This window comes from Somniosus microcephalus, chromosome 23, assembly GCF_052327205.1.
Source record: "Somniosus microcephalus isolate GS21.2 chromosome 23, FLI_Smic_1.0, whole genome shotgun sequence".
NCBI classification, from domain to species: Eukaryota; Metazoa; Chordata; class Chondrichthyes; order Squaliformes; family Somniosidae; genus Somniosus; species Somniosus microcephalus.
This window is the reverse complement of record NC_141009.1, coordinates 14,035,503-14,050,435: the sequence shown is the minus strand read 5'-3', so window position 1 is coordinate 14,050,435 and position 14,933 is coordinate 14,035,503. Positions and strand designations below refer to the sequence as shown.

General features: G+C 49.2%; 1 protein-coding gene across 5 annotated transcripts in view; it reads left to right on the top strand.

The window, feature by feature from the left end:
• The window catches only part of ccdc180 (coiled-coil domain containing 180), a 185,032-nt gene that overhangs the window by 132,470 nt on the left and 37,629 nt on the right, over positions 1-14,933 (top strand). For 4 of the 5 annotated variants that reach the window (XM_085965433.1, XM_085965436.1, XM_085965434.1 and 1 more), the window contains 2 exons: positions 9,219-9,305; positions 11,624-11,802. In XM_085965433.1, the coding sequence (XP_085821559.1) occupies positions 9,219-9,305; positions 11,624-11,802 (266 nt within the window). The remainder of the gene's footprint in view (positions 1-9,218; positions 9,306-11,623; positions 11,803-14,933) is intronic. The other variant, XM_085965435.1, reaches the window with a different exon arrangement.

Here is a 14,933-nt window from a genome sequence, read left to right as displayed (position 1 = left end):
CAGACAAGTATATCCCAAGCTGCAGCATGACAAATGCAGTACAGATGCCCAAATGGGAGATGCATTGCTCACTTTCTGGGGAAGTGCTTGCAGACTCTCTCACACATATAAGAAAACAACACTTGTTATCTGATAGACAATCTTTCTAATTTATCCATATTTTATCATCACTACTATAACCATTGCTCCTCTCAACCTCATTCTCTTCCTCATTAACTGCAAATAAGCCTTCCTACAATCAACATTCCCCGTATTGTCTCCTCCTGCAACTTATTTTTCCCTGCACTTCAAAATCGTGGATTCCTTACTATCACCTTGTCTTCCTCTTACATTCTAGATTCTTTTAAAACCTAATTTTAGCCACTATTCTTGATTTATTCTATCTTATCTCCAACTTTTTCCACTCTTGGTGTTGCCCTTCGCTATGGGGTCTTCCCTTAAGTTTCTCAATTATTCTTCAACTTTTGAAATCACGCCAAACAATCATCAGATTTGAAGCATATCTTTTACTGACTAATATAACAGTGGCACTGAAATGCTGGCACATGACAGTCATTGCATTCCACTTAGTCACTACCTGCATTTCTCCAATTTGCAATTTTTGGTCATTTTGAAACGGATGCAACAGCAACATTGGGCAGGATTTTCATTGGGCCGTGGAGGCAGGATTGGAGGCGTGTGGGGGTTTAAAATCGTGAAATCGGGGGGCACGTACCCATCCCACCCCCAACCCGCCTACATGCCAGTTTCAAAGGAGGTGGGTACCCGACCTGTGCTGGGAGCCGCCTCCCCGAGGCGGGAAGGGGATTAGTGCCAATTAACTGCCTGTTAACAGGTAGTTAACAGGCAGTTTTTAGCCTAATCCCTATTTTTATCCCTGAAGTGTGGGATTCCCGACAGCTCCAAACCACGCCAAGTTAGCGAGGCGGACCATCGGGCTAAAGGGCTTGGAGGGTTCGAGTTGTCCTGTTCAGGTGAGTGATGGATGCATGAGTGCAGAGGTAAGTGTGTTTGGTGTGTGTAAAGTGTTTAAAGAAGTTTTACTTACCTTTACAGCCTTCCTTCCTTCAGGTCTCGTGAGTCCCTCATCTCACCAGCATAGAAAGCAGAATGGCCGCGAGCTGTCAAAAGTTGCAGCATTCAGCTTTCTGTTCTGGAGAGATCTCTAAATCAGCCTGAGAGGAAGGAATTAACTTGGAGTACAGATTGTCAGTGTTTGACAGCTTCAAAGAGCTGTGAAACGCGGATATTTCATCTGTCAAACGCTCTTGACAGATGAAATGTCAATCTGTGATGTCACCTGTTGCCGGGTGGCCCTAAATTGGCCTGCTGAGCTCGCTGGGTGGGCTCAACAAGGTCAATCAAGTGAAAATCGCGTGGGTTGGTCACAACTCGATGGAGGTGGGACTACAACCCCGAAAGTTGTAATCCCACCTCCTACATGCCTCCAGTATCAAAATCCAGCCCGTTGTCTTTTGTTTTCAGTTCTTGTGTTTGTGAATGTTCTCTCATTCCTTTTATGTATCTCATGTGCCAGTAACTGTGAGGTATGAGTGAGTATTGCAGGATAACCAGTGCTTTTGAGTTTCCCTCATAGCCCGGTGTGGAAGTCCCCACTCAGCCATTGACAGCTGAGGTGAGGAAAGGACCCAAAACCGTGTTCTTCTGCTTCCTGGCAGACTGTGATGGGGCTTCCATGCACCATGATATTGTGCAATAGCAAGAGGGGAAATGCTGCTGTAATTTTTTTCCCCTATTCAAAAACAATAACATTTTAAAGCAATTTCTTTAACCAAAAGAATACAGAATGAGTTATTTATTATCCAGAAAATACTCATTTTTCTGTTGCATGATCTCAAATTAATTGAGCGCCGGCCGTTGAGCTGTGGGCCCCCGTGGAATTCCAATCCGGGGCCTGGTCCAGCTGCCGGCGCGCAGTGCTTGCGTATCCCAGGGGCGCAGTTAGTTCGATGCATCCCCTGGGATCACGTGGGCCATGGGGAGCCAATCGGAGCAGGGAATGCTCCATTCATAAGTCTGACAGGAAGTGCTGTCAAGACTTATAAATACTACGGCCCCAAAATAGCACTAAATCTTCAAATATTTTTTTTTTTAAATCACACTGTACACCCACGTCCAAGTCATTAATATATATCAAGAAAAGCAGTGGTCCTAGAACCTTCCTCCAGTCCGAAAAACAACCATTCACTACTATGCTTGCTTTCCTATCACTTAGCCAATTCCGTATCCATGCTGTCCCTTTTATTCCATGGGCTTCAACTTTGCTGGCAAGCCTATTATGTGGCACTTTGTCGAACGCCTTTTGGAAATCCATGTACACTACATTAACCGCATTACCCTCATCAACCCTCTCTGTTACCTCATCAAAAAACTCGATCAAGTTGGTTAAACACGTTTTGCCTTTAACAAATCCGTGCTGGCTTTCCTTAATTAATCCACACCTATCCAAGTGGCTGTTAATTTTGTCCTTGATTACTGTTTCTAAAAGCTTCCCCTCTGCCAAGGTTAAACTGACTGGCCTGTAGTTGCTGGGTTTATCGTTACACCCTTTTTTGAACAATGGTGTAACATTAGCAATTCTCTAGTCCTCTGGCACCTCCCCCCCCCCCATCCGTATCAATGGAGGATTGGAATATTATGGCCAGTACCTCCGCGATTTCCACGTTAACTTCCCTCCGCATCCTAGGATGCATCCCATCTGCTCCTGGTGACTTATCTACTTTAAGTACAGCCAGCCTTTCTAATACCTCTTTAATAATTTTTATGCTATCAAGTGTCTCCACTACCTCCTCCTTCACTATGTCTATGGCAGCATCCTCTTCCTTGGTGAAGACAGTTGCAAAGTACTCATTTAGTACCTCAGCCATACCCTCTGCCTCCATGCATAGGTCTCCTTTTTGGTCCCTACTCTGCCCCACCCCTCCTCTTACTACCCTTTTGCTATTTATATGCCTGTCGAAGACTTTTGGATGACCTTTTATGTTGGCTGCCTTTCTATTCTCATACCCTCTCTTTGCTCCTCTTATCTTCTTTTTCACTTCTCCTCTGACCTCAGACTCTCAGATGTATTTGCAACCTGACATTTGTCATACATGCTCTTTTTCTGCTTCATCACATTCTCTATCTGTTTCGTCATCCAGGGAGCCCTGACTTTAGTTGCCCTGCCTTTCCCCCTAGTGGGAATGTACCTGAACTATACCTGAACTATTCCCTCTTTAAAGGCAGCCCATTGTTCCATTACAGTTTTGTCTGCCAATCTTTGATTCCAGTTTACCCGGGCCAGAGCCGTTCTCATCCCACTGAAATTGTCTTTCCCTCAGATAAACATTTTTACTCTAGATTGCTCCCTGTCCTTTTCCATAACTAATCTAAACCTTATGATACTATGATCACTGTTCCCTAAACGTTCACCTACTGACACTTGCTCCACTTGACCTACCTCATTCCCCAGAACCAGATCCAGCAATGCCTCCTCCCTCGTCTGGCCAGAAATATACTGATCAAGAAAGTTCTCCTGAACACACTTCAGAAATTCTTCCCTTTCTCTGCGCTTAACACTATTACAATCCCAGTCTATAGTAGGATAGTTGAAGTCCCCCATTATTACTACTTTATAGTTCTTGCACCTCTCTGTAATTTCTCAGTAAATTTGCTCCTCCAGATCTTTCCCACTATTTGGTGGTCTGTGGAATACACCTAGGCCTAGAAATTCAGTGGATAGCGCCAGCCGTTAACGCCATAAGAGGGGTCTACTTCCAGCGCTAGGCACTTTGCGCCCGGGCGCAGCGCGATCCGCGCCGACGCCCAAATTCAGTTGACATTTAGCGCCGGCGCAAAGTGTTTGCGCCCACTCAGGTGCGCGCGCAGCTTATGACGTCATATCGTTGCACAACGCTGTTTGTGCGCCCCAAACCGGAAATTCAGTGGCGCCCGCCCAATGTGGGCGTGGCGCTGCTAAGAACTGTGAAGTGGAACGCAACAGAGGCCCTGTGGGCCTCGGGGAGCGCTAATTAAAGGGCACTTACACTGACCTATAAAGCCCAGCCATTTTGCTGCAATGACTTTACTGCTTTGGATTTCTGGACAGAGACCAAGGGACAGAGCTAACTGATTTGGGACAACATAGGAGAGGTATTTTTGGCTTCTGGCCAGTGCTTTGACATTTGACTCATTGTGATTTCACTGTTTTCAACTTCATTATGGGGGCTGTATGGGGGTGCAACCCTGAGTTGCAGCATTATGTGCGAAGGGCTCGCAGACGCTGTGAGAGAGGGCCAGCCATGCCTAGACGCAGAGGGGCCATCAGGCGTCGGCAACGTAGGCCTTACACACTCAGGCAATACCGGCAGCAGGTGTCCTATCTCACCATGACTGCGGCGCATTGTGTTAAGAGGCTGCGCTTCAGAAGGGAGGTGGTTGCAGAGATCTGCCAGCTGCTTCACAGAGATCTGCGTCCACAGCTGATGTGCAGGACGTCTCTCTTGGTGGAAGTGAAGGTCACGGTGGCTCTGAGCTTTTATGCAAGCGGCTCCTTCCAAGCCGCTGCTGGGGACATAGCGAACATCTCCCAGTTTGCCGCGCATCGCTGCATCCGGCAGGTCACCGATGCACTTTTCGCGAGGAGACACCAATTCATCTCCTTCCCCATGACCCGACAGAGGCAGGAGCAGCATGCAGTCGGATTTGGCAGGTTCGCGGGCTTCCCCATGGTGCAGGGCGCCATTGACTGCACGCATGTGGCTATGCGGGCACCTATCCACAATGCCGAGGATTACCGCAACCAGAAGGGCTACCATTCCCTCAATGTACAGCTGGTGTGTGACCACAGGCAGCGCATCCTAGCTGTCAATGCCCGCTTCCCAGGAAGCAGCCACGATGCATTCATCCTGCGCCAGACTACTGTGGCTGACATGTTCGAGGCACAGCCTCCACCAAGGGGATGGCTTATTGGGGACAAGGGCTACCCTTTGTGTACATGGCTCATGACCCCGCTCCGCGCGCCCAGGACCCCAGCGGAGGAGGCATACAACGAAAGCCATCAAGCCACAAGGAACATCATAGAGCAAACGATAGGCGTCCTCAAGCAACGGTTCCGCTGCCTGGATCGTTCCGGCGGCTCTCTACAGTACTCGCCGGATAGAGTCTCCCAGTTCGTCGTCGTGTGCTGCATGCTGCACAACCTGGCTATCCGCAGGACTCAGGCACTGCCACCTGACATTGCACCACCACCTCAGGAGGACGAGCAGGAGGACCATGAGGAGGAGGAGGAGGAGGAGGAGTACCAGCCCAGGAGGGAGCCACAAGGTCCAAGGGCCGTCCGCCGGGGGCTTATTGCTCGACACTTCTAGGCCCCCTGTCAGGGAATGGGCTGTGGAAATGTACGCACCTGAAGGCAGCCGCTCCGCAAGCCCTCAGCCGGTTAACGCAACAACCACTTGAAACATGACACCTGGACATGCTGAATAAATAAAACGCTTTATTTCACAAACTCAGGGCCCTTCCCACATGAAACAGAAAAACAGACAAGAGCCCCAAAAAACAGTCAAAAACATCTGTTGCTCCCAAAACCTGGGGAGGACTTACAAAACTTGGCCATCCAAATGGCCTTCAACATCGGCCTTACAAAAATAAGGGCCCCCCTCCACAACACAAACACCCCCATAAAAACAAACAAGGCCTTGATCTTCGGCCTTCCCAAAATAATCCCCCCCAAAACACAAGCCCCCCCATATATAAAAAACCGCTCTCACCACACTCTAGTGGGTGTGCCGAGAGGGCGAGTCCTTAGACAGCCTTCCCCGGCCCCTGCCCGACCTGCTGCTCCGCCTCAACCTGGGCCCTGTGGCTGGGACAAGGCTGGGGGAAGGCTCATGAGGGCCCCGAGGCGTGTCGGCAGATGCCCTTGGGGGTCGGCCTAGACGACGCACGTCCCGGGAGGGGCCGGCTGCTGACTGCTGCAGCTGTCGCTGGCCAGCATCAGTGCCAGCAGCAGCTCGTCGCACCTTGGCTGGGGGAGTGGCAGTGTCGGCTGCACCAAGGGGGGCAAGCTGGCTGATGGCAGGCGCGTGATGTTCGCCAGAGACACTGGCACTCGGCCGGCCTGGCAGTGCAGCAGGCGCAGCTATCTGGTGGAGGCCAGACCGCTGTGCTGCAGCAGGGCGGTGGGTGCCGTGGCGAAGCCTCTGCGCCACAGCGAGTGTGGCAGAAGTGAGTGCCCGAACTGCCCTGGTATGTGGCCGCATCAGCTGTGCCAGTGTCTGGACGGCACCACTCATCTCGCGAGTCGCGTCCTGCACTGCCGCGAGATGCTGGACACCCCTGTCATGGGCTGCCGCGAGTTGTACCACCCCCCTGGCCTGTGATTCCCCGAATGCGACCACACTCTGAGCCAGGGACTGAATGGCCTGAGGCATCTGGTCCACAACCCCCATGAACTCCTGGTGGCGCCGCTCAGAGGCCGCCGAGATCTCTTCGAGGAGGCGCACCTCCTGGGCGAGGACCCTCTCCGGACTGGAGGGAGGACTCTCCCTCTGGGGAGAAGGTGGCCGAGCTGGCCGAACCCTCCCGCCTGCCTCAACCCCACTGGGCCCAGGATCTGCCCTCCCCTGCAACACCTCCCCCCTCTGGGGAGCAGGCCGGCGTGCTGCCGGACCCTTCCCGCGTGCCTCAACCCCACTGCGCCCAGGATCTGCCCTCCCCTGCAACACCTCCCCCCTCTGGGGAGCAGGCCGGCATGCTGCCGGACCCTTCCCGCGTGCCTCAACCCCACTGGCCACAGGATCTGCCCTCCCCTGCAACACTTCCCCCTGGCTCTCCTGCAGGCCTGACGTCCCCCCTCCATTGCCATCCCCTGGCGCGGCTGAGGGTTCCCCCGATGTGCCGCCTTCCTCCTGGTCCTCGTCGTCCTCCTCCTCCAAGGGCCTGGCACTCGGAGCTTCAGGGACCACCTCCTCCTCAGCAGCTGAAAGCAGGAAGGCATAAGAGTAGCTTTAGAGTGAGGACACGGCGTCAGCGAGGGAGGCCTGAGTGGTGGCATTATGCGCATTTGTCGGTCAGTGGGAAAGGATCTAGATCTGAAGCGCTAGGGCAACGAGAGAGGTCCAACCGGTCATGTCCTTACCAGTGGGTTCCAGTACAGGGTCCGCATCTCCGATCGCAACAGGGCCAGTCACCCGGGAACGCATGAGTCCAGCCACGCTCTCCTCCAGATCAGTGAGCGCCTGGTACTGGGGACGGCCTCCACCGGTGACAGTCTGGCTCCTCAAATTCCTTGCCAGCTTGGCCTGCAAGAGAAAGGACGGACTCTAAGTACAGTGTGGTGCCCTGTTGCTGTGTGCACTGCCTCCCATGGTGGAATAGCTTGGCCAGTGTGGTAAGTGCAGAAAGTGCTATTGATGATCATGCCAGTGCCATTGCTGCAGGAGGAGGGCTGCCCATTAGGCCTTTGAGGTCCCTTTGCCCATAATGTGAGGTTCACATGCAAGGATGAGGAGGACACTGGAAAGGGTACTCACCTTCACCAACCGAGTGAGGTCGTTGAACTTCTTGCGGCATTGGTCCGCACTCCTGGGGACATCGCAGGTGGATGACACCCTGCGGGCGATTCTCCTCCAGGCTTTCCTGTACTCGCTCCTGGGAGCCTTGTTGCCACTGTCTGGGCACAAGATCTGTCTTTTGTCCTCCACACCATTAATGAGCACCCTCAGAGCATGCTCGGAGAAGCGCTGCGCTCGTTCACGGGCCCTCTCCATGTCTCCTGGTGCTATTTTGGCCCACCAGCAGTGTTGAGGCCTAGCTGCAGGGCTCCAGTATGCAGGGCGTGGCAGCAGTCAAAGTCGACCCTTCCCCCTTTAAGAGCAGGCCGGCGTCAGGGTGTCTGCTGTCAATCAAAACATGACCGCACCTGCGCTGCGCCCGGCCTCGGCGTTATCAGGCCGCATCGCCGGATTAGCGCCTGAACAGAGCATTGCAACGCCAGTTTCAGCGCTCAGCCAAACTCTTGGCCAACTCTACTGAATTTCGGCGAGGTGGCCTGCACTTTCCGGCGGGCGCTAACTTTAGCGAGCGCCCGACTTTAGCGCCCCAAAAGTGTCCAGACTGAATTTCTAGGCCCTAGTCGTGTAATGGCACCTCTATTATTTCTTAACATATAGCCATATAGATTCTGTCCTTGACCCCTCCAGGATATTCTCCCTCTCCAGCACTGTAACATTCTCCTTAACCAATACTGCCACACCACCTCCCATCTTTCCTTCCCTATCTTTCCTGAACACCTTATAGCCAGGAATACTAAATACCCAATCCTGCCCTTTTTTGAGCCAGGTCTCAGTTCTTGCCACAACATTATATTCCCATGTGGCTATTTGTGCCTGCAGCTCAGATGAAAAATATCTTATATGCGTGTGATCACACATCACGCTTACACATTCAGAAATCTGCTGCATTAGCTGGACAGACCAGGACGTTCCCAGCTTTGATCCCTGGTCTACATGGCTAACACAGCAGACCTGCGAATGTGAGTTGTCTGATCGCTGTTAAGGTAGTAGTGATCCCTGGGATAAAGAATTTTTTTTTAAAGTGTAGCCAGAGTTCCTGCTTCTGGTCACTGTCTACTGGTGCCGACTGAAAAGTGCGGGTGTGGATGTCCGGTGAGGACACGACTAGGCTCGGCTGTGGTGCATGCTGTGGTAAAATAGCTGGCCAACGTTCATTCTCCAGGCCGAGACACGAAGACTAGCTGATCCTGGTAAAGTGCTGGGGATTGCCCAGCACTCTTGGAGCCTGACTCCAACACGAGTCAGCAGCTTCAGGAAAGGAAGGGATTAGGAAACAAAATGACATCAGCATTTCCTCTCTTACTAACTGCTAGATGCAATAGAAGCCCAACAAAATGATGGCCTCTGAAAACAAATGAATTTGGTAACTACATATTTTAAAGAATAAGCATTAAACTGCAAATGCCGGAAATCTCAAATAAAAATCGCAAATAAAGGCTGTACGCATCAGCATTCGAGAAGAAAAAATGGTAAGTTAACATGTTAGATAGAAGACTTTCATCAGAACTGAGAACGAAAGACTGATAAGAGACAAGTAAGTCTTTTGTTAGCAATTTAAGGCAGAGACAATGAAAACAGGTTTAGTCTGTGTGATTTATGTTGCTGTATAATATAATTGTAACCCCCCCTCTCCGCTCCCAGATTGTGTTGCCTAAGGAATTGTATAGATTTTCCAAAATTATCAAGGACCTAATGGATAAGAGGGCTAACTATCTCAACTGTGTGATGGTAAGTGGAAACTGTTTTTACTAAAAAAAATCTTAAAATTGCATCCCCTGATTGCTCATTCGGTAAATACAATGCCTTGAATGATACTGAGCCCATGGAGGGCTGAAAAATTCATATTCGTATCTTTTTTCTGCATATTTTTGTATTTGTTGTCTTAGTAACAAGTTACTTCTGTTGCTGTATATTTCTGTTGCTGTATATTTACAGTGATACCACTATTTCCCTTTAGGTACCTGACACTGTATTTGGTAAATTAGAACAGGTGTTTCTGAGAGTGTGTCAATATTTGCAGGGGGCACTCTGGGAGTCTCTTCTTCTTAGGCAGTCCCTCAGAACCGAGGATGACTTGCTTCCACACTAAAAATGAGTTCTCAGGTGACTGATGAGTCCAATGCGGGACCTACAGTCTCTGTCACTGTTGGGGTTGTCCATGAGGGTCCTAACGTTCCAGGTCCCGAACTTCATTTTAAAGGGTGGAAGATGCCTGTGCGTGATTTCTTTTAACGTGGGGTGGCCGTTGCACACCAGCTACCACACGGGCTTGACAGAGCAAGGTCTTGGTCCAATGGCAAGGGGGTCCAAGACGATTGGAGACCAGGCTCTGCTACATCGGCCTAGCACACACACACAAACATACTGCTACTGTCCTCCTCCCTCCTTCCCGCAGGTCCTCTCTGCCTGGGTTTCATAGGCTATAACCCTGTAGTAGCAAAGGCATTAAACATTAAAAGATGCATCAAATGTTAAACTCAACCAGGTGCTTCCTGTGGAGTCCAAAATAGTATCATCTCTTTCCCACCCCACTGCCCCCCCCCCCAACCCACCCAGCCCTTCTTGAATAATGGTACTACGTTAGCTGTCCTCCAGTCCTCTGGCACCTCCCCTGTGGCCAGAGAGGTTCTGAAAATTTGTGTTAGAGCCCCTGCAATCTCCTCCCTTGCCTCACACAGCAGCCTGGGATACATCTTGTCTGGGCCTGGGGATTTATCCACTTTTAAGCCCGCTAAAACCGCTAGTAACTCCTCCCTCTCAATGTTAATTTGTTCAAGTGAGTGTCCTATTATTTGCCAGGAGCTGCCTGAGAGCATATCATTACTTGCAGTGGATTCTGGGGGTATGCCAATATTTTCAGAGAGTCCCTGAACTGTGTCAGTATTTTACAGGGAGTCCCCCCCTACAGGAAAGTTTGAAAACCACTGACATAGTCTAAAGAAAGATTTTAGGACAGAAAATCCAGGAGCAGTCTCCCATTATGCAGGGGTAGGGGGTGAGAAATCGGGCAAATAGGCTGTAGGTCTGAACCTCACCCAATGCTAATCTCACAATTTTTTTTTTCGTCACGGGCTTAGAGAAGTGCAATTTGAGCTCTTGCGCAAAAGGGAAAATGTGCAATTTTATTTAATTAGCCGACACGGACAAATCCCTGTGCTTTCTGGCTGGACTGCATTGATACCATGAGCACTGGAGTCGAGGCGTGATCTAGCCTTTGAGAGTAGGATTCGTAAAGGTGTTTTGTACTATTTTTGCTGCTGCATTTAGGAGTTTGTTTTATTGTTGATGTTTGGAATTGTTTTCCTGCATCTTGATTGTTGCACTCCTTTTTTTTCCTTTGGTGAACCCTGTCCAATTATTTGGTTCTCTACCCTTGCTCTTCCTACCAGTGTACTTCTGCCTGTTGAAATGTTGCTTGCGGGTCCCCTTTAAATCTGAGCAGTGGCCCTTTAAGAACAGCTTTGTTGAAAACACCACCCCTTTATGCCCAATGTGAGCAGGGGGCATGAAGAATGTATTAAAATGGACCGATCATGGGATTTCCAGTGAAGTCAGGGTCTCTGTTGAGCAGGCACATTGTGCGTGCACGCCGAGCACAACTGTGCTAGGCCCGAATCTTGACCCTTGCATTGACACTTAGCAGTAGCCTTCAAACACAGGTGTAATGGCTGATGTGCACATGTACCTTCAGTGTACAGCTGACCTTTAATACCCCATTTATATTGCAGCGCTACCTCTGGGGCCACGACCCTTTTCAGGAGTGCATTCTCCTGCCGTCCTCCTGAGGCCGAGGCAAACGGCCACTTGTGGCAGCACTTCATGCCAGCTTTGTCATTTTGATCCTTGCCCTGCAATAAAAATAGGGCAAGTTCAGCACCAACAGCAAGCGACTCCCATCGGTGGTTTTGCGTGGGATATAAGGATGGCTTTATTGTATTTGGCTTACCGTGCATCAACATTAATAAATCAGAATGCCCAAAATGATTTCATTGTCAGTCACCGATTGTTTGAGCTATTAGGCTTCTTTTAATTTGTCTTTGTCCTAGGTTCCAGCCTTAACAGAAGTTCCTCTCCAGGGGCCAATTGCTCTAGCCACTCGCATTGATTTTCAGAAAGAGGAGACGAAAGTAGGATTCTCTATAAACGAGAGTCTGCTGCAGCCCACCAGAAAGGGAAGAAATGCCACTGAAGATGTGGCTGTTGGTGTCATCAAAGAGTTACTACAGTAAGTGAAAATGGCTCAGTGATTTCACTGGCGCTAGCAGGGAGCCAATGGCAGCAGAGTGCTCCAGAAATGTGCATCTACAAATTCATCATTGGGTTAAAGCACTCTGACCCACAAAAGTAAATGTAGGATGCTGGTTGTTTTTGTGCTCTGAGTCTTTGTACTACACAGCGCAGCCCAGCATGGAACAGAGAATGGCACCAAGCGCTAAATGTAAAAGAGGGAGAATGGTGCACAAAGATCACTCTGCTGAGACAGAAGCGAGAAAATCTTCCTATTGTCTGTATTGATTTTTTCCCTATCTCTTTCACGACAGACTTGAGTGCAGTTATTCAATGTTGCATTTGATATGGTTCAAGGTGGCTGTCCAAGTCACCAAATCTTATAAACCCATACACTTTCTAGGGGTGACTGGATAGTGATCGCAGAAGGAGCACTGGCTATTTTCCCCTTCCCTCGCCCAGGGACACTGGACCAACATCTTTCAAATGTCCTTGGATATGGAAATTGACGTAAGAAAACTACTAGGCACTTGGTCTGAGTGTTAAACAAGGCTTTAACCAACTGGTTTTCAACATGGAGATCTAGTTGTGTCCTTCACTAGTTCCTGTTAAAGAATGTCCTGAGCAAGCTGGCCCCATGCCCGAGTAGTTATACTCTCCCTGGACAGCGCCACCAGCAGGCCGCCCAGTATTATTTCATAAGTCATTTCCCATGAATGACAAGATTCATGTCAGAAATTGTGCCAGAGGACCGGATGATTGCCATTAATAACAGAAAAGCTGTGGCTGGTGTGTATGTGGATTTTCAAAAGGCGTTAGATAAGGAGCTTTAATCCAATGATGAATTTGACGGATTGTTGATAAAATTAAGGTGCATGATATTAAAGGGAGTGTGGCAGCATGGTTGGCAAATTGATTAAAGGACAGAAAACAGAGAGTAATGGTTAATGGGTGTGTTTTGGACTGGCAAGATGTAAACAGTGGGGCCCACCATGGGTCAGTGTTGGGGCCACTGTATCTCTCTTATTTATATATTTATAATAAAATATATATATATATATCAAAATTTGGAGACAACACAAAAACAAGGAGTGTGGTTAATTGTGAAGAGCACTTTAGGTGACCTCAGGAGGACATAGATAGGAAAGATAGATGTAAAATGAAATTTAATGCAGGGAAATGTGAGGTGATTCATTTTGGGAGGTTGAATAAAGAATGATATATTCTAAATGGTAAAACTTTAAAAGGAGTAGAGGAGCAGAGACAATTAGGGTTCAGATACACAAATCTTTACAAGTAGGAGTACAAGTTAATAAAGCTGTAAAAAAAAAAAGTATATGGGGCCCTAAGTTTTATAAATAGGGGCATAGAGTACAAAAGCAAAGAGGCAATGCTAAACCTATAGAAATCAATGATTAGGCTGCATTTAGAGTATTGAGTCCAGTTCTGGGTATCTTTAGGAAGAGTTTCAAGGCCATGAAAAAGGTGCAAAGGAAATTCACTGAAAGGATACCAGGGATGAGAGGCTTTATGAGGAAGGGCTAGAGAAACTGGGGCCGGAATTTTCCAGGGGGTCAGCGGGCGGGATCGGTGGCGGGTCGGGTGGGAAATTTGATTTTATTGACGGTGGTTCGGGAACCCGCTGTCATCCCGCCGCAATGCGCCTTTCCCAATGGCACGTCTGTGATCTCGGATCAGACCCGACCCGCAGATGCGGGTGTCCCAATTAAAGCAATTATTGGCTTGTTGACAGATCCTTAATAATGGTTTTAACCTTACCTTTTAACTTTAACTGCTCACCCACGAGGTCCACGCTGCTCGTGGACCGCGTCTGTTAACCTGAGGTGGGAGTTGAATGGCCATTGAATCAGCTGATTAGTTGACAGCTTGAAATGCACTATAAAAGCTCACTGCTGTTCACTTTCCAAGCGCAGAAGCTGTGTTGCTTACTCCATTTGGAACACAGATTGAGCTTTATGCAGGCTGCAAGTGTTTGAAGCAAACTCTCCATCCAGTGTCACCTCATTGGAACAACCTCTCTCACCATTGACAGATCGCTTTTGTCATCTGTACTTCACCTGCCATCTATTCCATCAGCATGGGTACCGTTTATACTGTCTCACCTTGGCCCTCAGAATCGGACCACGATGAGCCCCAACACCAGCAGCACCAGACACACTAGCAGCACCAACCTTCTCCGCAATCACCTGATGCTGTACAGGACAGAGGGTATCAGCACCCGAGCACATTGCTGCCCGGGATGGCCTCATCATGGCCAGATTTACTTCACTTGACGCTGTACACCCTGGCTGCCACATGATGCACCAGGTTAGCATCACCTCACATCAACACCATAAAGCATCCCTACAATGCCCAAGCCATTTCTTTCACACTCATCACCATTGTGATGGGTACCGTTATGTCTCACCATTCACTGCAACTCACTAAGCCACTTCTAAAGGTGCACACAAATCTGTCCAAGAATGCAAAGTGTTGAAAATAAAGGTTTCAATGATTGACAGCACATTAACAGAAACTTTCTCTTAGGCAGTCCCTCGGAACCGAGGATGACTTGCTTCCACATTAAAAATGAGTTCTCAGGTGACTGACGAGTCCAATGCGGGGCCTACAGCCTCTGTCACAGAAACTTTACATGAACATTGAACAAAACACCCAAATGGCTACCCTTGTGTGCTGTTAGTTGGTAAATTGCACTAGGATGAGAGTGAGTGTGAGGGATGGCTAATGAGATGGGGAAGTGATACTGTAGATAGAGAGGGATGGGTGGAGGTGCAAGGTAAATTGGTGTGAGTAAAGATGTGCAGGAGTAGGGTAGAGAAGGCAGATTGATGGTGATGTGATGAGAGGCACAGCAGGATTAAGGTGAGTGTGGATTTGTACTCGCATTTCCTGATCTAATGAGATCATTGAAAGGTTCGCACCATTGCACCCAGGTGCTCCTGACGACATCCCTGCTTGTGCCCTCCTCTGCAGTGCAACCAGGCTGTCTTGGTCTCCTGGGGAGGTCTCTTCCGCCCATCGGAAGGGAAGAGGACCTCGCTGCGTGCTCTGACTCCCTCTACAAGCATATGGAGGGAATCATGAGAGAACCTGGGTGCAGCCGTGCAT